Source organism: Vigna unguiculata, chromosome 2 (assembly GCF_004118075.2).
Source record: "Vigna unguiculata cultivar IT97K-499-35 chromosome 2, ASM411807v1, whole genome shotgun sequence".
In the NCBI taxonomy this organism is placed as follows: Eukaryota; Viridiplantae; Streptophyta; class Magnoliopsida; order Fabales; family Fabaceae; genus Vigna; species Vigna unguiculata.
This window is the reverse complement of record NC_040280.1, coordinates 14,512,834-14,536,891: the sequence shown is the minus strand read 5'-3', so window position 1 is coordinate 14,536,891 and position 24,058 is coordinate 14,512,834. Positions and strand designations below refer to the sequence as shown.

At 41.2% G+C, this 24,058-nt stretch overlaps 2 protein-coding genes across 3 annotated transcripts; one reads left to right on the top strand and one right to left on the bottom strand.

Moving 5' to 3' along the window:
- The first annotated feature begins 2,803 nt into the window (after window positions 1–2,803).
- On the top strand, window positions 2,804–3,175 carry LOC114174509. Its single transcript, XM_028059347.1, has one exon. It carries the CDS (start codon window positions 2,804–2,806, stop codon window positions 3,173–3,175), a length of 372 nt encoding a protein of 123 aa, XP_027915148.1.
- Window positions 3,176–18,955: 15,780 nt separating this feature from the next.
- On the bottom strand, window positions 18,956–21,534 carry LOC114173194 (LEAF RUST 10 DISEASE-RESISTANCE LOCUS RECEPTOR-LIKE PROTEIN KINASE-like 1.1). 2 transcript variants are annotated; one of them, XM_028057451.1, is made up of 3 exons: window positions 20,666–21,534; window positions 20,168–20,440; window positions 18,956–20,013 (listed from the first exon to the last, which is right to left on the bottom strand). In XM_028057451.1, exons 1-3 carry the CDS (start codon window positions 21,426–21,428, stop codon window positions 19,100–19,102), a joined length of 1,950 nt encoding a protein of 649 aa, XP_027913252.1. In that variant the 5' UTR covers window positions 21,429–21,534; the 3' UTR covers window positions 18,956–19,099. The 2 variants fall into 2 exon arrangements, with proteins under 2 accessions (XP_027913252.1, XP_027913253.1); XM_028057452.1 differs by having other exon boundaries at window positions 20,168–20,365.
- Between the last annotated feature and the right edge of the window lie 2,524 nt (window positions 21,535–24,058).

The following is a 24,058-nucleotide window of genomic DNA, read 5'->3' as shown; positions in this document are numbered from 1 at the left end:
GGAACTACTTGTGGTGTGAAATTGGAATGTGGCATGAATTTCGTAACTCTGCATGTGAAGAACAGTTTGGAAATCCTGATAATTTCGTCCAGGTGAGTAGCTCTCGCCTAAGCGAAAGTATCAGAGAGTTACCTCTGTTGCTGCGAGAAGTCTCGCCTAAGCGAGTTGGGGTCGCTTGAGTGAGAGATCCTCTCGTCTAAGTGAACCAGCCTGGCCTGAGCGAGAATTCGCTCAGGTTTTTGGGTTGCCCACTGTAAGGGGTCTCGCCCAGGCGAGAGTAATCCGCCTAAGCGAGATTATTCCCTATCCTAGGCGAGATTCTCTAGCTTAAGCGAATTTCACTGTAGAGTTATGTTTTCTTCTCTGTTTTAGATGCACAATAGCTTTATTTAGTGCGATAATGTGATGTTTGCTTATAGTATGCTGGATAATAATGATTTGTAGTATATGCACATAATTGTATGATGAAAGTTTAAGGAATGAGATTGTGAAGGGATGAGATGGAACTAGGATTTCATGGAAATCCTAGGAAAAGTACTTAATGTGTGTAAGCACTTAAGGACTCAGATTTGGTTGGCATCCTGACGCTCCAATAATCCATTAAGACTCATGTAGAGTGTGATGGGTTATGTCGTGAGGAGTAGCAAGAGGTCCAAGTCTATGGACCCGATCAGTCATAGACACGAAGGGGACTTACCTTGGGAGTGGTTGGGTGATAACCCCTTGAGCCTAAACTCTGTAGAGTTTGGGAACCTTCACAGGTGCAAGCTACCAAGAGATCCAATGTGCTTACATAATCCAGATATTAAGTTAGAGTCGTGTACTGGTGTGTCTTGTAGTGGTGACTTGATTAAATTCTGATAGGTGTGAAATTATTTATTTACTTATATTCATGACTTCACCTCTTAATGTATGTTTGGTTAGCTTACCCTTCTTGCCTGGCTTGTTTTTCTTATGAATGTCTTCTTTTGTGATGACCACCTACGACTTGGTGTGAGCAGAGAAGGATCCAAGTGATGGTACTCCTCCCTTGGACCAGATCTGACCCGCGACTTTTGGTGTTTATATTGTATTTTGGTTCGTGCTTTTAGAATAGAGCATTTTGGGATGTACATGTTATATCTTTCCTTAACATAGGTTCTGTGAGTAGTTGGAAGTTTAAAACAAGTTATTTGGGATGACTGTATGAAACTCATGTATGGCTTTTCTGACTATATGCTTTGCTATATCATAATATGATATTCTGTTTAGTAGCTTAAAAAAAACTATTAAATGGGATGTTACAAAAGATATACAATAAAGTCAACAAAATTGAATTAGTATTTATGAGAAAGATAGTGGACAAGTATAAAGAAAATATAAAGAAAAAATAATTAATCAATATTTAATAAATTATTTTATATAAACAAAATATATTATGTAATAAATTATTTTAACTAAAGTATTTCTTTCAAAATAATTAACACAATAATTATCATGTTCAACAAATCCATCAAGTATATATAATATCACAACATCATATTCAAGAATTTTATTACTTTTTTATTTATACAAAAACAAATAATACATTATTGTTATTATAGTTAAATATGATATTAAATAAATTTTTTTATAATATACTATATTTTCTTATACACCTTCAAGCGTTATTTCATCTGAATCCAATAATCAATGATTTTTAAATCCACACAAATTACATATATTACCTAGTGAACATAATCTAAGGTCATCATATACCATACGCGTACTCCGACAGCAAACATTTTTCCTACCGATCTCAATTTCATTTTTTTTTTGTGAATCTTCTAGTTTTTGAAGTATTTCCATCATTGATATTAAGTGGTATTTTTTTTAACTTCTCCCTTCAAGTTCTGACATGAATTTCTGTGCTCGGAGAGATTGGTCATGATGACGCTCTTGATATTTTTTAATGCCTATTCAACAAAAACAAGTAATGAAAGACTACAAGAAACAAAGTTAGTAAAGAAGGAAAATGTCACTCTCTAAGTGTATACCCTCTACTCTTTTAGAAAAGTGTACCCTCAATCACTCAATCTTTGAAATAAAGAGTTAACTTTTCTGTAATCTGGTTATTATATCTAAACATCAAATAAAAGATGAGAAACTCACTAAGCACTATACCAAACAAAGGGATACAAACTTACCAAGCACGAAACTCAAGAAATTTTAAAGACAATAAACTAAGCATAAAAGAAGTAGTTAAATCAAGAAAGTATATATGTGACAAAGCAAAGAATAGGAAAAATAGAAAAACACTTCAGAAGACAATAGTAAGAATATCAATATATTATACTTACAATTAGAAGCTATTCAACAAACTAACTAATTTCTAAATTTGATATTACTCAATCTCAGAATACAACAGAACCCGTGCAACAGCCTCAAATCCGCAACAGCCTCAAATCCTACTGCTCCGCAACTGAAAATTCATAATTAAATAATATTCTGTTTATAACAGAATCAATAGTTAGTTTCTTTTTTCTGCTATATAACTCCTTTCAGTGTTACTTTGTACATAAGCTTTCATAGTAATAAATTCAGTTCAGTTTTTTCTCTCTTCCATTTCCGTTGCATTCTGCAAACCTTCTCTTTCTCTGTCAACGTAAACCTGTTTTTGCATCTAAGTTTCTTTTGTCTTCATGAGGCTGCATGGGGTTTAAGATGGTATTAGAGCTCTTCAAATGAAGAGCTCTGCTGCGTTTTTCTTCACTCTGATTGTTATCACTTGTAACTATTTTTCTTTCACCGTTTCTTGTTTTTCATCTTTGTGTTTCTTTTCAACATGGCTAAAGAAGAAGCATCGACGACCTTAACCAGTGAAAGCTACCTCTACCTTCATCCTGTCGAAAGCCCAGCCGTGGCTTTTGTTTCTCCTGTTCTTGACTCTACAAATTACCACTCTTGGAGCAAATCAATGCTCACCGCCTTGAGTGCAAAGAACAAATCCCAGTTTGTCAATGGTTCGGCCAAGACACCAGAGAAGGAAAATTCTTTGTTCAACGCATGGCAACGATGCAATGATATGGTTGTGTCGTGGATCATTCATTCAGTGTCTTCTAACATTAGGCAAAACATCTTTTGGATGGAAAATGCAGAAGACATCTGGAATGATTTGAAGGCAAGATTCTTCCAGGGAGACATGTTGCGCATATAAGATCTTCAAACAGAGGCTGGCCAATTGAAGCAAAGCGACTTAAGCGTAAGTGAATATTTTACGAAACTCCGTGTAATCTGGGACGAGCTTGAGAACTTCAGACCAGATATGGGGTGCACATGCAAACCTAGGTGTTCATGCAAGGCTTCTGAAACCTATATGCAAAGAAGAGCATAAGATCATGCGATGCAATTTTTACGAGGATTGAATGATTCTTACAGTAATGTGAAATCGCATGTCTTGTTGTTAGATCCCTTACCTCCTATTTCAAAGATTTTTTCTTATGTAGTTCAGCAAGAAAGACAAATAATGGCTAACAATGCCTTTGTAAATTTGGAGACCAAGAATTTGGTTGCTGCTTCTAGCACCACTACTTGCACTTTCTGTGAAAAACCATGACACACTGAGGCAGTATGTTACCGAAAGAACGACTTCCCATCCAGCAAAACCAGCAAAAGTGTGTGCAATTATTGTGGAAAATCTAGTCATCTTGTTGATACTTGTTACAAGAAACATAGTTTCCCACCAGGTTATAAGTTAGTCAATAACAAGCCAAAGAACGTAGATCTCAAGGATGATGGGGATAATGAAGAGGTTAGATTGACAAGCAAACAATACCAAGCTCTTATGGCACTCATAAAATCAGGGAATGATTCCAATGAATCAAACAAGAATAGCCAAGTCAGTAATATCTCTACAAATTCCATGGGACAAGGTAATATCTTTCTTAATCTTTACAGTTCTCATTCGCATAATTGGATTTTAGATTCAGGTGCAACTGATCATGTCTGTATAAATCTATCCATGTTTTCTTCACATAACAGAATTAAAGATCTCAGTGTTAATTTGCCAAATGGCTTGTCTGTGATAGCCACGCATAAAGGCATTGTTCAACTCCATGATGATATCATTTTAAAAGATGTTTTGTTTATCCCAGATTTTAAACATAATCTGATATTTGTATCCAAATTAATTGAAAAGTCACAATTGCAAGTTGTTTTCTCTGAATGTGGTTGTTTCATACAGGATCAGATGACCAAAAGGACGATTGGTTCAGCTAAACATCAAGCAGGATTATATGTGTTTACTTCTTCTAAACACAATGTTAATAACATGTATATTAGCAATCTTTGGCATAGGAGACTTGGGCATCCTTGTGATAAGAGATTAGAAATTTTGAGGCAAAGATTTGATTTCATTAGTCCTAAAGACATGTACTGTGATATTTGCCACATGGCTAAGCAAAGAAAATTATCTTTTCCAAATAGTGATTCGTATGCTGCTAACTTGTTTGATCTCTTGCATGTTGACATTTGGGGGCCTTCCCCTATTATCTCTCTACATGGGCACTAATATTTCTTGACCATAATTGATGATCACAGTAGATTCACATGGGTTTTTCTTATGAAAACAAAATTTGAAACTAGAGAGCATCTTAAAACCTTTATTTCTTATGTTGAAACCTAATTTGATACTAAGATCAAAGTCATACGAAGTGATAAGGGATTTGAGTTTAACATGCCAAGTTTCTTTAATTCTAAAGGTATTATACATCAAACAACATGTGTAGAAACCCCTGAACAGAATGGGATAGTTGAAAGGAAACACCAACATCTTTTAAATGTCACTAGATCCTTGCTTTTTCAAACCAAATTATCAAAACAGTTTTGGTCTTATGCTTTGATTCATGCAACGTTTTTAATCAATAATATTCCTACACCTCTTTTAAAGAATTCCACCCCTTATGAAAAATTGCATAATAAGATGTATGATATTAGCTCTCTTAAAGTCTTTGGTTGTTTATGCTTTGCTCAAACTTTGTTTGCAAAAAGGTCCAAGTTTGATCCTCGGGCACGTGTTGGCATCTTTCTTGGCCTAAGCTCTCACACCAAAGGGTACGTTATATTTGATCTAAAGAAACATGACATCATCATTTCACGAAATGTTATTTTTCATGAAGATGTTTTCCCTAGTTGTCATAACATAGATCATGAATCCACTGAACAAGTTTGCTTACCCACTCCTCATAATTGTAGCATTCAATTTGATTATAATGATACTGTAACGCATGATGAAACGCTTGATGACAACAATATTCCATGCAATAATGATATAGATACACAAGATAATGCCATTAATAATGATAATGTGAGAAGAAGTAAGAGAGCCACAAAGATGCCTACACATCACCAAGATTATTACGTAAATAACACTGACACTGCTAGGAAAAGTAAATATCCTATACAATCTTTTCTTTCTTTGTCTCGGTTGTCTTCCTCTTTTCAGCATACAGTTATGAACATTGATGGTGGCATTGAACCCAAAAACTACAATGAAGCTGCAAAAGAATCTAGCTGGCAAAAGGCTATGAAAGGTGAACTTTTAGCTTTGGAACAGAACCACACATGGACCCTAACTAATCTTCCGCCCGACACCAGCACAGTAGGCTGTAAATGGGTTTATAAGGTGAAGCACAAAGTAGATGGATCTATTGAGCGACACAAAGCTCGTTTAGTTGCTAAAGGATATACACAACTTGAGGGCATGGACTTCCATGACACGTATGCTCCTGTTGCCAAGCTCTCTACAGTTCGTCTCATCCTAACTATTGCAGCCTCTAAAGAATGGAAGTTATCCCAGTTTGACATGAACAACGCATTTCTCCATGGGGATCTTGAGGAGACTATCTACATGGACCCACCTCCTGGTCTTACCATTGAAAAGGGACAGGTTTGTCTTATGCATAAATCCTTATAAGGATTAAAGCAGGCCAGCAGACAGTGGTATGCGAAGCTTTCCTCTTTTCTCTTCATTCATAATTTTATCCAAACTGCTGCTGATCATTCTCTCTTTGTTAAATTTGTTGATAATCGCATCACCATTTTACTTGTTTACGTGGATGATATCATCCTTACTGGTAATGATCAATCCTCCATAGATCAGATTACTTCACAGCTTGATAAGAACTTTAAAATAAAAAACCTAGGGACCCTTACTTATTTTCTTGGTTTCGAAATTGTTAGAAATAAGCATGGTATCAATGTATCCCAGAGAAAGTATACCCTTGATATTTTAACTAAGACTGGTATGATCAATTGCTCTCCTGTTAGCTCTCCTCTTAACTTTTCTGACAAGATGCAGGCCGCAGGTGATCCTCTGGATGACCCTACCACTTATAGAAGATTAATTGGAAAGTTAGTCTATTTGACCAACACCAGGCCGGACATAACGTATGCTGTTAGTCACCTTAGTTAATATATTGTTGCCTCCACAAAGGATCATCTACAAGCCGCCTTTCGTGTGATAAGATATCTCAAACAAACCATTGGTCAAGGCATCTTTCTCCCTGCTTATAGTGACATCCACCTACGAGGATACAACGACTCTGATTGGGTGAATTTTGTAGATACAAGACGATATGTCATTGGTTTCATTGTTTATCTTGGAGAATCACCAATTAGTTGGAAATCCAAAAAGCAAGCAACCATCTCCAGAAGCTCCTCAGAATCAGAATATCGTGCTCTTGCTCAAACATCCTGTGAAATTCAGTGGTTAACTCATCTCTTACAAGCCCTTCATATCACTTACACATCACCGACTACTATCTATTGTGACAATGCTTGAGCAATTAAAATTGCCACAAACCCAGTCTTCCACGAACGTACCAGACATGTGGAAATTGACTGCCACACTATCAGAGAAAAGATACAACAAGGATTACTCAAATTACTTCTTGTCCGCACCAACCAACAATTAGCTGATATCCTAACCAAAGCTCTACCACCTGGGTTATTTTCTAAGCTTAATTCCAAGCTTGGTAGTCACAACATCTACTGCCCGCTTGAGGGCGAGTCTCAGAATACAACAGAACCCGTTCAACAGCCTCAAATCCTACTGCCCCGCAATTGAAAATTCATAATTAAATAATATTCTGCTTATAACATAATCAATAGTTAGTTTCTTTTTTTTCTATATAATTCCTTTCAATGTTACTCTGTACATAAGCTTTCATACTAATAAATTCAGTTCAGTTTTTTCTCTCTCCCCTTTCCGTTGCATTCTGCAAACCTTCTCTTTCTCTGTCAACGTAAACCTGTTTCTGCATCTAAGTTTCTTTTGTCTTCATGAGGCTGCATGAGGTTTAAGACTCAAAGAAAGAAGATTAAGACAATAAAGTATTAGAATTAATTTTCCCAATCTATATGAATTAACAATTAATGTTGTATCTAAATTTAGAACAATTTAAATTAGCACTTCTTTTTTGAGCCAAATTTCTTTTCGATTTTTTGATTTGTGTTTCTCATTACTTAAGGTTTTTTCTATTTGCATTTTTACGTGCTTTTAATTTTCTAAATTACACACAATAATAATGTATTTCTCAAGTAAGATTTGAATTTGGAAATTCAAAAAGGTAATGACGAGAATAAAGGAGGTTTGGTTGAAAATTAGTCATGATTGTCATGTTTACTTCATGCTTCTCTTGTCTCGCATGTTTTTCAGGCCTTTTTCTCCTTCACTTTTCTATACTTTGACTTTTCTTACTTGGCTAAATTTTAAGTAGGCTTTACTACACTTTGATGACTTCAAATTAGTTTCTTAGTTTATTTCAATGCTCACAACCCTAACCTTATTTGACTTAATAGCCGTAAATACAAAATTAATATTTATACTTATTTTACACATAAAAGTACATTTAAAATTTTACGATCAAAATACACTATTCTACAAAAACTTATTTATTTAAGACCATTTAAGATTCTTTTTATGCACATACTCGTCAAAAGATAACTATCTAATAGCAATTTCAACGCCACACAAGTACTAGCAATAATGAAACTCATCAACTGGAACAAGTAAATATTTTAGAAAACCTAGGAAAAAATACTTTAATGAAAGAGGGAACAAATTATGTGTGTTGTGAGGGAAAAAAAAGTAAAACTATAAAGGAAAAAAAATAGTGGAAATATTTTAAAAGTTTGAGTGAGATTATTTCATTAAGGTATTTTACTAAAAAGTCAATGTGAAATTTATTGTAACTTTTTCCTAAAAATATCCATATTTGTATCTTTAAATATCATTAAACATTATATAAATTGTAAAAAATCTTAAAACAAAAATCACGTTTGGATGTCCTAAACGTGGACAAACGACTCGAGAAACATGCGTGTCCATTGTCCCACCTCGAGAATTCCGTTTGTGAAGACCCTACTATGCACTAGTTTCGTATTTACCTACCCCTGTTGAAGACCTTCGGAAGGAACACAAAGCAAACCCCATCTTCTATTCATACTAATAATCCTAACTAAATAAAAATATAGATCATGAACATACAAAAAATAGGAAAAGTAATGCTTAGATAAATTGAAAATACCTAAAGATATATTAAAGATACTAGTTAATATCTTCCATATACTCTTAGCGTTTACTTGTTGCTAATTACTAAGTGCAGGGGAGCACAATAGATGAAGAATCAAATTGCATCTCTAATGGGTTCATGCTGCATTTGGAGATGGAAGTGTGAAATTGAATTTGGGATGAAACTGTGTTGTATCTGATACAACACGATGGGGATGGACCAAACCAAACATCACAGGAATGTCAAACTAAACTAGACAAAATTGATCTCAAATTTAATGATGAATCTCCCTAAGTCATAACTGTACTGTACCTAGCCAAGCCCAATCAAGTAAATAAGTACACACGTTAAAACCACATACCATCCAGCATCCGGACACAACCAGCACTAACCATCTAGACAGGTAGCCGGCCAAAACCGACTACTTGCCTAGAAGGCTAACCCATTTCAATACACCTCTGGAAACTGCTTTAGGACCAGGCCCACTCATGGCACAAGCTGGGGCCCAAGCTAGAGCCCAAGTCAAGGCCCAGCCCATGAAATGGTCGAACGTCATTAATGTCTATAAATACACGTGGACCCCATCATTTAAAGGTACGCATTCATTAATTGCTGATTTGACTCTTGAGAGCTTTGACTTACTTGAGCTTCGGAGATTCTTCTGCAGGTAATCCCTCCTGGGTTCAAGCCGGCATGTATCGAATGGGAAGAGGCCAACTAAGGAGATAGCGGACTACATAGTAAGGTGACGCTCGTGCCTAACTTATCTTATTTGTTCTTCTGCAGGAACAATTGGCGCCCACCGTGGGGCCGAGACGAACACCCTTAGTACCCGCTTTTCTCTGAAGATGGTTTCTACCCGCAGCAAAGCTGGAGCTAGCAAGCAAGTTGACGCTGGTCCCTCTGGACCCTCTGGCGTCACCCCTGATTTGGCCGCCATCCTAGACGGCCAGATGAAGATGCAAGAGGAACTTGCAAACCTCAAGAAACGCAACGCTGAAGAGATGGAAGCGCTCAGACAAGAGAACTCCCGCCTCAGGAGGAAGATCGAGGCAGATGCCGACCTGAAAGGAAAAGCCAAAGAGACCTCTGAAGCTGTGAAGTCTCCGGCTTTCCAACCTACAGAGGAAGAAAGTGAATACAACCCCACCCCCCACACCTTCACCTCCACCCAACAAACCCCTCTCACTATCACACACCCCCAACACTTCCCACCAGGTCACCCGGGACCCACCGTACCCTCAACAACCCACGTTCCCCACAACATACCCACTACGCTCCACACCGCGTATATCCCACCCTACAACCCCCCATATCTTCCCACAACCCACATCCCCCCTCATAACATCACCTCCACCTACCCTACCATGATCAACCACCCACTCCCATCCCACATTCTCCCCTCCTACCAGCCCAGACGCCGCCACCCATTCACAGACTTTATCGCTAACACCCCTCTCCCAACCCAGTGGGAACCATTCAACCTCGATCGCTACACTGGCGAAACCGATCCCGATGAACACCTGAAAGTTTACATCACGCATGTTGCTCTGTATACGTCCCATGACGCAGTCTTCTGCAAAGCCTTCCCCACAACACTAAAAGGCCCCGCCCTAGAGTGGTTCACTACCCTCCCACCCTACTCCATTGATAATTTCGACACCCTTTCCCACATGTTTTCCACACATTTCGCCGGCAGCCGCCCCCACCAAACCACCACCATGTCCTTACTGGGCATCAGACAGGAGCCTAATGAACCTCTCAGAACATTCATCGACCGCTTCAGTAAAGCAGCCCTTCGCACACCACACCTCAACCAGGAAATGATACTCCAATGCATGACCCTCACCCTGCAACCCGGACCCTTCGCTAACAACGTCTACCTTCACCCACCCACCTCCATGCACGAACTCAAGCTGCGTGCCGCTGACTACGTTCGCATGGAAGAAATGCAAACCCTTCACACTAAATTTTGCAACGACTATGCCGCCAACACCACCACCCCCAATCCCAACCCCGTACCCAATCCCACCCCACACCCTCACCCGCGCCCCGATACTCGTCCACGTGAACCCCGCCAACCACGTTTTACCAGATACGCCCCACTCACAGTAGCCCGCTCCCGCATCCTTGACGAAGCCCTCCAAGCTGACCTCCTCCCCCCCCCCCACGCAAAACGACCACCCCTCCTAACGCAGACATGACCAAGTATTGTCGATACCACCGCAATCACGGTCATACTACAGAAGAGTGCAAAGCGCTACAGGATAAGATCGAAGAACTGGTACGCGCCGGCCACTTTCGCCGCTTCATCCGCAGAGATGACCACACCTCCTCTCGAACCCACCACCCCCCACGACACGACCACAGACGACAACCAAGCGACGCTAACCACAATAACCAACCCGCCCAACCCAATGACCAACATTCACAACCCGCCCACACCAACATCACCCCTGCCGACCCCCCCTTGCGAGGCACTATTAACACAATCTCTGGTGGCTTCGCAAGCGGAGGCTCCACCTCATCTGCCAGAAAGAAACACCTCCGTCACATACAATCTATCAACCACATCACCCAAACCCATCACATACGACGTATGCCCCCCATCGTTTTCACTGATGATGACTTTCACGGCCTCAACCACCAACAAGACGACCCCATGGTCATCACAGTTGAAATCGAAAACTATGCCGTTAAAAAAGTACTGGTAGATCAAGGCAGCTCAGTTGACATCCTCTACTGGGCCACTTACCAAAAATTGCAAATCCCTGACACCGCTATGATCCCATATGACGAGCCTATATACGGCTTTTCTGGCGAACAAGTCTCTACCCGGGGCTATATAGACCTCCATACCCTCTTTCGAGAAGGAACCCAATCAAAAACAATCCCAATCCGCTTCCTAATAGTCGACGCACCCACATCCTATAACATACTCTTGGGCCGTCCTTCCCTCAACACCCTCGGAGCAATCGTCTCCACCCCCCATTTGGCCATGAAGTTCCCGGCACCATCCGGTGATATCCTAACCATCCACTGCGACCAACGTTTAGCACGCGAATGCTACATGGCAAGCTTAAGGCCCCAACTCCCAATCCAACAAACAAACCACATCCAACGACCACCTAATTCACGCATAGCCTTATCCGGCGAAGACCTAGATCCCAGAATAGGCCGAGATGCCCGCCTCGAACCAGTCGAGGACACAACCCCCCTGGAACTCCCCAACGGCCATTCTATCAACTTGGGCACTGGTTTAAGTCTTGACGAGCGTGCCACAATTACACCCATCCTTATAAACAACACGGATCTCTTCGCTTGGTCAGCCGCCGACCTCCCAGGGGTAGACCCCAACGTCGCGTCTCACAAGCTCTCGGTATATAAAGAAGCCCGCTACGTATCTCAGAAAAAACGCAAACTTGGTGAAGAACGCAGACAGGCAGCCAAAGTAGAAGCCGAGAAGTTGCTGAGCGCAGGATTCATTGATGAAGCGCATTACACCACCTGGCTTTCTAATGTTATCTTGGTGAAGAAGGCCAATGGTAAATGGCGGATGTGCGTGGACTACACAGATCTAAACAAGGCATGTCCTCGCAACGCTTACCCCCTACCCAACATTGACCGCCTTGTAGACGGCGCGGCAGGAAATAAAGTACTTAGCTTTCTGGACGCATACTCAGGATATAACCAAATACCCATGGCCACAGCAGACATGCACAAGACCGCCTTCATCACAGATGATGCCAACTACTTCTACAGAGTCATGCCCTTCGGCCTAAAGAATGCTGGAGCAACCTACCAGCGGCTAATGGACAAAGTCTTCAGCCACCTCGCGGGACACTGTGTCGAAGTCTACGTTGATGACATGGTCGTCAAATCCCCAAGCCATCACCAACACGCTACAGATTTGGAGGCGGTCTTCTCCGCACTGCGCCAGTACAACCTCCGCCTAAACCCAGAGAAATGCGTATTCGGCGTGGACCGGGGTAAATTCCTCGGCTTCATGTTAACCCAGCGAGGCATAGAGGTTAACCCTGAAAAATGCAAGGCTATCATCGAGATGCGTAGCCCCACCACCATCAAGGAAGTACAGCGACTAATTGGCCGCCTCACAGCTATATCCCGTTTCCTACCAAAACTAGCAGAACAAACTCAACCCATAATCCAGCTCCTCAAGAAATCCGCCCGGTTCACATGGACCGAAGACTGTGAACAAATCTTCCTTAAGTTCAAAGCATCCCTAACCTCACCCCCCATCCTCCGCAAACCTGACACTAGCCAACCCCTGCTAGTATACATCACGGCCACCGATCACACCGTCAGCGCTGCCCTTGTCCAGGAAGCAGAAGGCACCCAGCACCCTGTTTACTTTGTAAGCAGGACACTCCAAGACCCTGAAACCAGATACCAAATGGTAGAAAAACTAGCCTTATCCTTGGTCCACGCCGCACGCCGTTTGCGCCCATATTTCCAAAACCACACCATAACCGTCAAGACCGATTATCCAATTCAGAAAATATTGCAAAAACCAGACTTAGCCGGGCGCATGTCGTCATGGGCCGTGGAGCTCTCCGAATTTAGCATCCGCTATGAACCACACGGCCCCATCAAAGCCCAATGTCTCTTGGACTTCGTTAATGACCTACAACAAACACCCACCGAGGACCAATGGACGCTTCATGTAGATGGCTCCTCGAACCCAAGAGGTGCAGGTGCCGACATCGTACTAGAAGGCCCCAACGATATCCTCATTGAGAAATCCCTTCATTTCGCTTTCAAAACATCAAATAATCAAGCCGAATACGAAGCTATACTAGCCGGTCTCTCCCTAGCCCGTGAAGTAGGCGTCAAAAAGCTAATATGTAAAACCGATTCCAAACTCACAGTAGGTCATTTGAACGACGAGTTCCAAATCAAAGACCCCATCCTCCAACAATATTACCATTTAGTCCGCGCAATCATCCAATCCGCCTTCGACCTAGTCCGCGTCGAACACATACCCAGAACCGACAACGTCAGAGCCGACATCCTTTCCAAATTAGCCAACACCAAACTCAAAAACCGCAACCGATCCTTGCTACAGCAAACACTATCCACACCCTCCGTCACACACACTTGCCAAACGTTAACCCACACCCCATCAGACAATCTCACCCCTACCCAAAGCCCAAACTGGACCACCCCTTACATTCAGTACCTCAAAACTGGCAACCCCCCGCCCGACGCGGACAAAACTTGGATGGCCAAGGCCGCCAGGTACACTATGGTAGGCGACGACCTCTACAAACGCGTATATGGCCAACCCTTACTCAAATGTGTCACACCAGAGCAAGCCTAGTACGTCATCAAGGAACTACACGAGGGGATCTGCGGTTATCACTCAGGAGCGCGCACCATGACCACAAGAGTTCTCAGAGCCAGGTACTTCTGGCCTACAATAGAAGCGGACTGCCAAGAATACGTCAAAAAGTGCAAACCGTGTCAAAAGCACGGTAACCTCATACATCAAAACAAGAACAGCTACACCACATATTGTCCCCCTGGCCATTCGCTAAGTGGGGAATGGACATCCTAGGCCCATTCACACCCGGCAAAGGACAGGTTAAGTTCCTCATCGTAGCCGTGGACTACTTCACCAAGTGGATTGAAGCCAAACCATTGACCACTATAACGGCCCAGCAAGTCCAACAGTTTGTGTGGAAGGACATCATATGCAGATATGGTATACCGCATACCATCATAACAGATAACGGCCGACAATTCATTGACAAGGAACTAGCAAAATTCTACACCGGTTTGGGCATCAAACATATCACAAGTTCTGTAGAACACCCACAGACCAACGGGCAAACGGAAGCAGCAAACAAAGTTATCCTCGTGGAACTGCGTAAAAGATTGGATACCGCTAAGGGCCGATGGCCAGAGGAGTTAATTGAAGTACTATGGGCCTACAGATGCACCCCACAATCGTCAACTAACGAATCCCCCTTCAGCCTAGTATACGGCGCAGACGCCATGATACCAGTAGAAATTGGCGAACCTTCCCTGCGCCGAGAACTATACGACCCAGCTCACAACCACCAAAACATGGCCTTGCATCTCAACCTCCTTCCCGAACTCAGAGAAAAAGCCCAAATACGCAATCTCGCCGCCAAACAACGAGCCGCCAGGAAATATAACGCAAACCTGCACCCGAGATCGTTTGTCATAGGAGACCTAGTATGGAGAATGGCCAGCAGTGCTAGAAAGAAGGATGGCAAGTTCTCCGCCAATTGGGACGGCCCATACCGCATACGAGAAGACACAGGAGGTGGGGCTTATCGCCTAGAACAACTATCCGGGGAAGAAATCCCCAACACATGGAATGTATCCCACCTAAAGTTTTATTTCAGTTGAACATACACCATACTTGTAACCACGGGTGTACTCTTTTTCCTCACTTGGTCTTTTTTCCCTAAGGAGGGTTTTGGCCAAGGAGGTTTTAACGAGGCACCCCCATTTCAATCAATAAAATGAGTGGTTCCCTACTCTATGACTCTATGATACTTGTGTTTTTAATTCGTTTAAGTTCCCCACCCTTACCACAAGTAAGCGGCCTGGGTCGAACACCCGCTACTTGTGTTTAAATCGTTTAAGTTCCCCACCCTTACCACAAGTAAGCGGCCTGGGTCGAACACCCTCTACTTGTGTTTAAATCGTTTAAGTTCCCCACCCTTACCACAAGTAAGCGGCCTGGGTCGAACACCCTCTACTTGTGTTTTTAATTCGTTTAAGTTCCCCACCCTTACCACAAGTAAGCGGCCTGGGTCGAACACCCTCTACTTGTGTTTAAATCGTTTAAGTTCCCCACCCTTACCACAAGTAAGCGGCCTGGGTCGAACACCCTCTACTTGTGTTTTTAATTCGTTTAAGTTCCCCACCCTTGCCACAAGTAAGCGGCCTAGGTCAAACACCCTCTACTTGTGTTTTTAATTCGTTTAAGTTCCCCACCCTTACCACAAGTAAGCGGCCTGGGTCGAACACCCTCTACTTGTGTTTAAATCGTTTAAGTTCCCCACCCTTACCACAAGTAAGCGGCCTGGGTCGAACACCCTCTACTTGTGTTTAAATCGTTTAAGTTCCCCACCCTTACCACAAGTAAGCGGCCTGGGTCGAACACCCTCTACTTGTGTTTAATTCGTTTAAGTTCCCCACCCTTACCACAAGTAAGCGGCCTGGGTCGAACACCCTCTACTTGTGTTTTAATTCGCAAAACGCCAACAACGTTCCCTTATTTAAATACACATACAACATATCTCATATTCCTATCACATGCTATCATCAACAACCACAAAACATGTATATATCCACAACATGCATCATATTAAAAACAAATCAAAATATTGTACGAGTTATTACAGACTTAGGATTCATTGCGAAATCAAACAATATAAAAACTACATCCTAAGCTGCTTGGTTATCATCACCCTCCACGGTCACATCCGCTTCCTTCTCTGCCTCGGGCGCCTCACTCCCAACCCCTTCCTCAACTTCTTCATCCTCCCCTACCAGCTTTCCACCGACCACATCTTTATCTACATCAAACCTTGAATCCAGTGCATCCACATCGTTATAGAAGAAGGCCGCCTGCCGCAACCCCTTCTCAAAGCCGTTTATATGCTCCTGAATAACACTGTTCTTTAGGTCATCCAATTCACCGACAGCCCCATCATACTTATCCTTTAGATCCTCATAGTCCTCCTCCATCTCCCCTATCCGCTTATTCAACTTCTCCTCAGAGTCTAGACAACGAACCTTCCACGACACCAACCTTTTTCTCTCAGCTTCCCATCCTTCCTTCTCCTTCTCCAACGCCGCCTTCTCCTCCGCCAACTTGTCCAACTTACCCTGCAGCTCCCCCACCTCCTTCACTTCCCTTCTGTAAAGGGACCCCACACGTCTACCCAACACCAATGCCTTACTCCCAAATTCAACCATGGTCCTCACAATATGATCAACCTCCATATTGTCGATGGAGTTCACAACAGTATCAGGCAAGTTTATCGAGATATCCTTCCTCACGGATATCTCCGGCAACTCGATTAGCCCGGCCTCCGGCGCCTTCTCCCCGCTGGCCGATCCCGCCCCATCACCTGACCCAAGGATAGCGGCTCTTATCTTCTTTACATCCTTACCCTTCCCAGGTCGAGCCGGAAGCTCAACCCTCCTCTTCGTGCCGCCATGTACATGCACTTCCACCACGGACTCCTGCAGATTGGGAACACCAGCTTTCCCAGCCTCCTTGGCCTTGGCGGCCATCTCTTTCCTCAGTGCTTGAAAGAGCGCCAAGTTCTTCTTGCCAGACTGCGCCATATGCCCTGCAATAACATATCACAACTCGGATCAAAACAACTTAGCATCATTAACACAGATTAAGTAATAAACAGATACCTTCAATATCTATAATCGGATGCACCGAATTATAAACCCTAACTAAGCCCTTAGTGGGCAACTTATCCACAAATCTTAACAACATCCCCACCACCTCCTTATCTCCGGACGACAACTCCTCCATCCCCATATCCTTGTAACGCGAAGGGTTATTGGTCCAACTGAAAGGGAACTTTGTACTCCCATCCGCATTCAGGAAATGCTGCTCACCTCCCTCCTTCACCACAACCTTGAAGTATCCATCCTTGAAGTGCTTGAAAGACTGGGAGAATGCATCCAACCTGCTAATGCTGGGACGACTTATCAACGACAACCATGTAGCCGGCCTCCGGGGTCTGGTATCATAGAAATACAAAAACGCATAAGGTGAAGGCTCCAAGTACAGCGACTCGCACAGAATGCGGAAAGCCTGTAAGTAAGCCCAGCTGTTAGGGTGTAGTTGAGTAGGCGCCACATTCAAAGCCCGCAACACGCCCATGGTAAAGTCGTCGAAAGGTAGACGTATATGCAGTTGAGAAAAATGGCACATATACATGTAAAAGAACTTCTCGGTAGCCCCTTCTTGCCCATGACATACCCGGTCTATGGCGCTCACTCTTTCCAATGAAACAATGTCTCCACTGACCCCTCTAGAGATGACGGGTGTACAGTTTAGCCAGGAATTCAGCAGACGAGACCACCTGAACAGGGATGACTGCTCACGAACATCAGATGCAACCCACGCATAACCACCCTTAGCCGGCCAGTTGCTTTCCTCCAGTTCTTCAAGGGGATCTTCTCGGATCTCCCTCACTACTTCCATTGGCACCCCGCTTGTGCCAACTCCAACATTCACACCCTCTCCACGGAGCTGGTCACCTCTACTCCTATCCGACTCAGTACTCTGACTACTACTAGACGTAGATAACGATGAACTATCGCTACTGGACATACCTGTTTGATTTTTTACGGAAAGATGTCGGCGGAATTTGGAAACTAGTCGGACAAGATGTCGCGCACAAGATCTCTGATTTCGAAACTCGCAAATGAACCAAGTAAACCATCAGCTGCATTCAAAGCTGTATTTATAGTCCACGATCCCAAACGACTTAAACTCTTCCCGCCAAAATGGAATCCCAGACCAAGCGACACCATCATTATGAAATGTATGACACATAAAAAACGACGGCGCCAAAAGTTTAACGATGTGACCACCTGGCGCCTTTTCACCTACCTTCTGACACTTCATAGCCTTAACACTGTTCATCACACTTAAAGGCTGGGGGACTGGTGTATCACACCTAGCCGGTTTTGCTAGTTCACCAACACATGTTATCCTTGACCGACAACCCATATCGGACAAGGCTGGGGGACTGGTGTATTGTACCTAGCCAAGCCCAATCAAGTAAATAAGTACACACGTTAAAACCACATACCATCCAGCATCCGGACATAACCAGCACTAACCATCTAGACAGGTAGCCGGCCAAAACCGACTACTTGCCTAGAAGGCTAACCCATTTCAATACACCTCTGGAAACTGCTTTAGGACCAGGCCCACTCATGGCCCAAGCTGGGGCCCAAGCTAGAGCCCAAGTCAAGGCCCAGCCCATGAAATGGTCGAACGTCATTAATGTCTATAAATACACGTGGACCCCATCATTTAAAGGTACGCATTCATTAATTGTTGATTTGACTCTTGAGAGCTTTGACTTACTTGAGCTTCGGAGATTCTTCTGCAGGTAACCCCTCCTGGGTTCAAGCCGGCATGTATCGAATGGGAAGAGGCCAACTAAGGAGATAGCGGACTACATAGTAAGGTGACGCTCGTGCCTAACTTATCTTATTTGTTCTTCTGCAGGAACAATAACAAATGACATCAAACTAACAAAGACTATGTGATTGGTAATACATGACTATCAAAATATCATGATGTTATATATATATATATATGATCAGATCATGTTTTCTATATAATATGTTGAGCTAAGGGTATTTTGTAAGCATCCGAATCATCAAATTTCAAAAAATGTATATTGACACACTCGTTGATTCTAATGATGCAAAGTGGAGTTGAAATCTGCACACAGTACCAAGTATATATCAGCAAATAGAAATGAAAGATAGCTTCTGACATATTTTGCAGATCCCTTTTATCAGTTTGTTTTGAAAAGGCGCTGTTGTGGGTTTATCAGAGTGTTTGGAAGAGGTGGATGAACATAGCTTTGAGAAGCCCTTATAGCACCATTAACGACAATTCCATCCTGATTCGGTGGCTCATCCCTGCCACTGTGAATTCTCTCCAGCACCTCCAATACTTCACCCATAGAGGGTCTCAATTCCTTGTCTTCTTGCAGACACCGAAAAGCCAACTCTGCCACCGAACCTATCATCATTTTTAGTTTCTCATCTGAGTGGAAACCAAGGGAAGGATCGACCAACTCATAAAAGGCACCCTTTTGAATCTTCCTAATGGCAAGATTTGCCAACTTAATGTCTTCCCTGTTCCTGTCCATGTCAACTGCTTTGAGAGATGATATTAACTCAACAAGCACAACCCCAAAGCTATATACATCACTCTTTGTTGTCAGCTGGTAGCATAGGCGATAATCCGGATCAACATAACCAGGGGTCCCTCTTGGAGCAGTGGAAACGTGGGTGACATCATCAGGGAACAGCCTTGAAAGACCAAAATCCGTAACCTTAGCATCAAACGAATTGTCCAGGAGAATGTTGGTGGTTTTCACATCCCGGTGAATGATGTCAGAAGCGTGGAGATAAGCCAATGCACTAGCAGTTTGTATGGCAATTTTCATTCTCAAATGCCATGGCAGAAAGCTTGAATTTCTTTGATCACCGTGGAGATGAGAGCTAACAGTGCCATTTGGGATGTGCTCGTACACTAGCATTAAGTCCCGGCTGTGACGCGAAGTGCAGCCATAGAGGGACACAAGGTTTCTGTGTCGCAGACGTGTGAGGATCTGGATTTCATTGATGAATGACTCCACTGGCCTGTAGTTGCGCTCGAACAGCCGCTTCACTGCAACTTCACGACCATCTCTAAGTTTTCCTGCAATTCAACATATCAGTTTGAAGTTAAAATAGCAGATTTTCTTCCTTTTAGAAACATGGAAAACTAACAAAACTAAACTATACAAAATCGATGAAATTTGCATGTACTATATTCGATCTTCAGAAAAGTGTGAGAACTTGGAGTTCCTTACCGAAGTAAACGATTCCAAAGCCTCCTTCTCCAAGCTTCCTGTCTTCAACAAAATTATTGGTTGCCTCTCGGAGCTCGTCGAAGGAGAAGACAGAGATCCCAAAGTAGACACCTCCACTTTCCATGGACGTTGTATTTCTGAAGGAAGAAGAATAAGCGCTTCTTGATTTGCTTTGGAGGCCTGAACGTTTCTTTCTTCCTTTCAACAACAAAAGAATAATAACAACAACCAAGGCAAAAACCACAACCAGGATTGGTATTCCAACAAATAAAGCTGCAGAAAAAGTGAAGGATCAACCAACTCTGTATAACAGCGTGTTCTTTTCCAACAGCAGACAGTAATTTTTTCATGAATATAAATAGAATATGAGCGTGTCTATTATTTTTTTCCTTTTCAACATTAGTCGTGTATTGGCGCATGTGAGTGTTCCACAGTAAATATGAAACTATGTTAGCGTGATTCAAAACATATGCAAATAAAGAGAGTTAACTAGAGTACCTATTTTCTTAGCCTTAGCCGTTGCAGGTGGAGGAACCGGGGGCTGGGAAAGACGAGGTGGTTGTCCATCACAATTGAGGCGTTGTCCTTCAAAGTTAAACTTACAGAGGCCATGACAGTGTTTGCAATTTTTGGGTATTTTTAATTTAATTTGGAGAATAGAAAATAGAAATGTAAATGAAGGGCAATTGCAAAAGGTTCCACATGGACAAACCGGAAAAAGCAAGCACGCGAATGGAATGTTGGGCATGGGATAGTCGAACGAATGGGAAGAATTATAGTACATGCTGTGGTTTTGGCAATGTCTGTATAAAGTCATGTTTGAAGGGATTGAATTTGTGATTTCGTTGGGGTTGAGAGAGCATCCGAAGAAGGTAATATTGTTAGCGATCGTGAAATACTCGTTTTCTATCTCAGAAGGCTGTATACGCTGCTGCTCTGTAGCAACGGTGTCAAGATCAGGGTAATGGATGAAAATTGAAAGGTAATTGAGGTCCAAAGGATTTATTATGGCATCAATTTTATACAATTTTTTGCCTCCCAGTGAGATTTGTTTGACTGCACCGTCGTCTTCACAGCCACTTATTCGCAACCCACATTTTGGATTGGAGCTTGTTGTGAAGGGGAAGAAGATTTTCCCCAGATAGCCACATGGTTGAGGAGAAGAAGGACAATCGTCTTGGGGTTCCCAATTAGCTGCAACCAAGACAAGAAGCATGAAACAAGAGAGTAGAAAATGGAAGGACAACATGGAGCCAAACATGGTGTGGCCCTTGAGCAAAAAACACTTGGTTGATCTTTAGTTTTATTGTGTCCTGTGTCGATCCTGGTTTGTCTTCATAATATAGTACCGTTAGCTGCATACTAATGTGTTGTGTTGTGTTTGGTGTTGTGAGTGTCCACTACGCAAGTTGACTTGACTTACCATGACTCCAGAAACTAGCCCGAAAGAGGGGTATTCCGAATTCTGCCTATTATTCTTCGGCGGAGGAATAAAACATGGCTATGCGTGACTTCAGTGGCTTGACTTTTGGAGCTGCCTTTCTCACGAACTCCAACTACAATTTTGTTCACAAAAATTTGGAGATATTATAAATCATCTTAAATTAAGTTTAGATGTGATTGCCTTCAACACCCAGCTTTTAAGTTTAAGACAATATTATAAATGCTTATAAGGCAAGGATTATACAATTTCCATCGCATTACCTCCGTACATCTCAAATATATATGAAAATAAATATTAACGAGTAGTTCGATAATTTAATAGTATATGTTATTATAAGTTTAACAAATAATAAATTTTGCTAAAATAGGTTTTAAGTAACTATAATATCATCTTAAGAAATAAATTTTAAATTTAATTCAATTTTATAAAATTGATTTAAAAAGTAAGGTTTATATTAATTCATATAATGTGAAATTATTTTATTTTCAATTGATGTAGATCTCTCTCAAAATCCATGATAAAATACTGACCGACAATATTTATTTGAGAGATAAAAATATAGATTTATTTAGAACATATAGTATTTCTAAAATAAAATATTAAGTTAAACAAATGGCAATAGTCAAATGCATAAAAAGAGAATAATAATTAAAAAAAGAAGAGAAGTGAAACATCTATTTCTATAAAATTATCAAAGAAGTTATTGACTAATGACGTGAAAGAGGTATTTCATATTTGAATAAAATGTTTTCTAAAGCTAAAGCTAAAGCAAAAGTGTTTCAAGTCAAAAGTAAATTGTTATATGATGGTTAGAACTATACAAATTGCAACTCAAAAATGACTATTTTAATATTAATGATAAGTAATTCTATTATAACAAAAATAAATATAATTCATAATGTCATTTTAAATTAAAAATAATATATATATATATATATATATATATATATATTGATGAAAAAGAGACTTGTTCGAGTAGCAAATGATGGAAGAGAGTTAAGACACTCTTCAATAAACTATGAAATTGATGTTAATGAGGGAACATGATTGGAAGAAGGAACAAGCTTTGGTGTCAAATGATGGAAACTCACTTCATGAAAGTTGAAATTGCTTCCATCGAGATGATGCGCTTGGATGCAAAATTAGAATGTGTTTGGAGAGTGGTTTGGATGTGTTTCTTGAAGGAGGTTGGACCAAACCTCAAGAAAAAAGGTTTACAAGAAGTCAAGTAAACAGTCTATTTTAGTGAACTTGAAACAAAAAAGAGGTACAAAATTGATAGAATTCTCTATATCATTTCAAAGTTTAATTTACAAGCACTTTTATTTATAGAATTTAGAGTGAACCTAAGTTTCAAAAAGATACAAAGAACCTTGAAACTAACTAGCTCTAAAACTTTCTTTAAGAGTGACTAATGAGTTGTCAAGTTCATGCACTAAGTTAACTACCTAATGCATGTACCTTTCAAGGTACCTTGGCCTCCAAGCAAAGTTCTAAGGGTTACTTGAGGCCAAGCAAGCCCAAAGAGCACCTTAGTTTGCATGGTCACTCAAGAATCAAGTTAAAAAGCTCAGAAATATAAATATGCAAACGTTGCCGGATTTAATCGATTATGGTACTTACATAATCAATTAAATACACCAGCCTTGTAAAAAATGGCTAAAATACAAACTCCAAAAGAAATATATGCTAGGCCAAAATACAAGGCCTAAAGGAAAGACTTATTTACTTTTTAACAAAGCCAAGAGGAGGAATCTCAGAACCACCATAGCCACCGCGAGACCTGAATAGACATCCAAATAATGTACCTCCATATCTAGTACGCGAAGTCAATACAAACTCCATCAATCACTACAATGCCACTAACCCATTTATGCAAATCACAAGCCTCGTCAACCCACCAACGTCATTCCTCTCACAAACATCTGCAGAAAAACCCTAATGGAGAGAAAGAAGAAGATGCCACATGGCAACCTCTCAATGGACACTCAAATGGTCAAACTTGACCAAACATTCAAAGTCTAGTCAAAGTTGGTTAAACAATATGGATTTAAATGCAAATATTGATATATTTGGAAATTTAGACTACAAGATTTCAAAAAGGTTGATTTAAAAAATTAATGCAAATATTAGTTGGTGATAATTTATCAAATATCTTTAAATAATTAATTTATTTAATTATATCAGAAATTTAAAACCAACTATATTTGTCAAATAGTTTTAGATATTCATAACAATTATAAAGATAAATGATTATGATTATTTTAAAGATATTTGAGAGATTCTAGCAATAGAAAAGCTTAGTCCAAGTCCTATATAAAGAGACTAAGGGGAAGCAAAAAGACAAGTTCAGAACTTCAGAGTTTAGGAACCCTTAAGGGGCCTAATTTCTTTCTCTCTTTCCATCCTTTCTTCTTTTATTTTAATTTTATTTTGATTCCATGAAA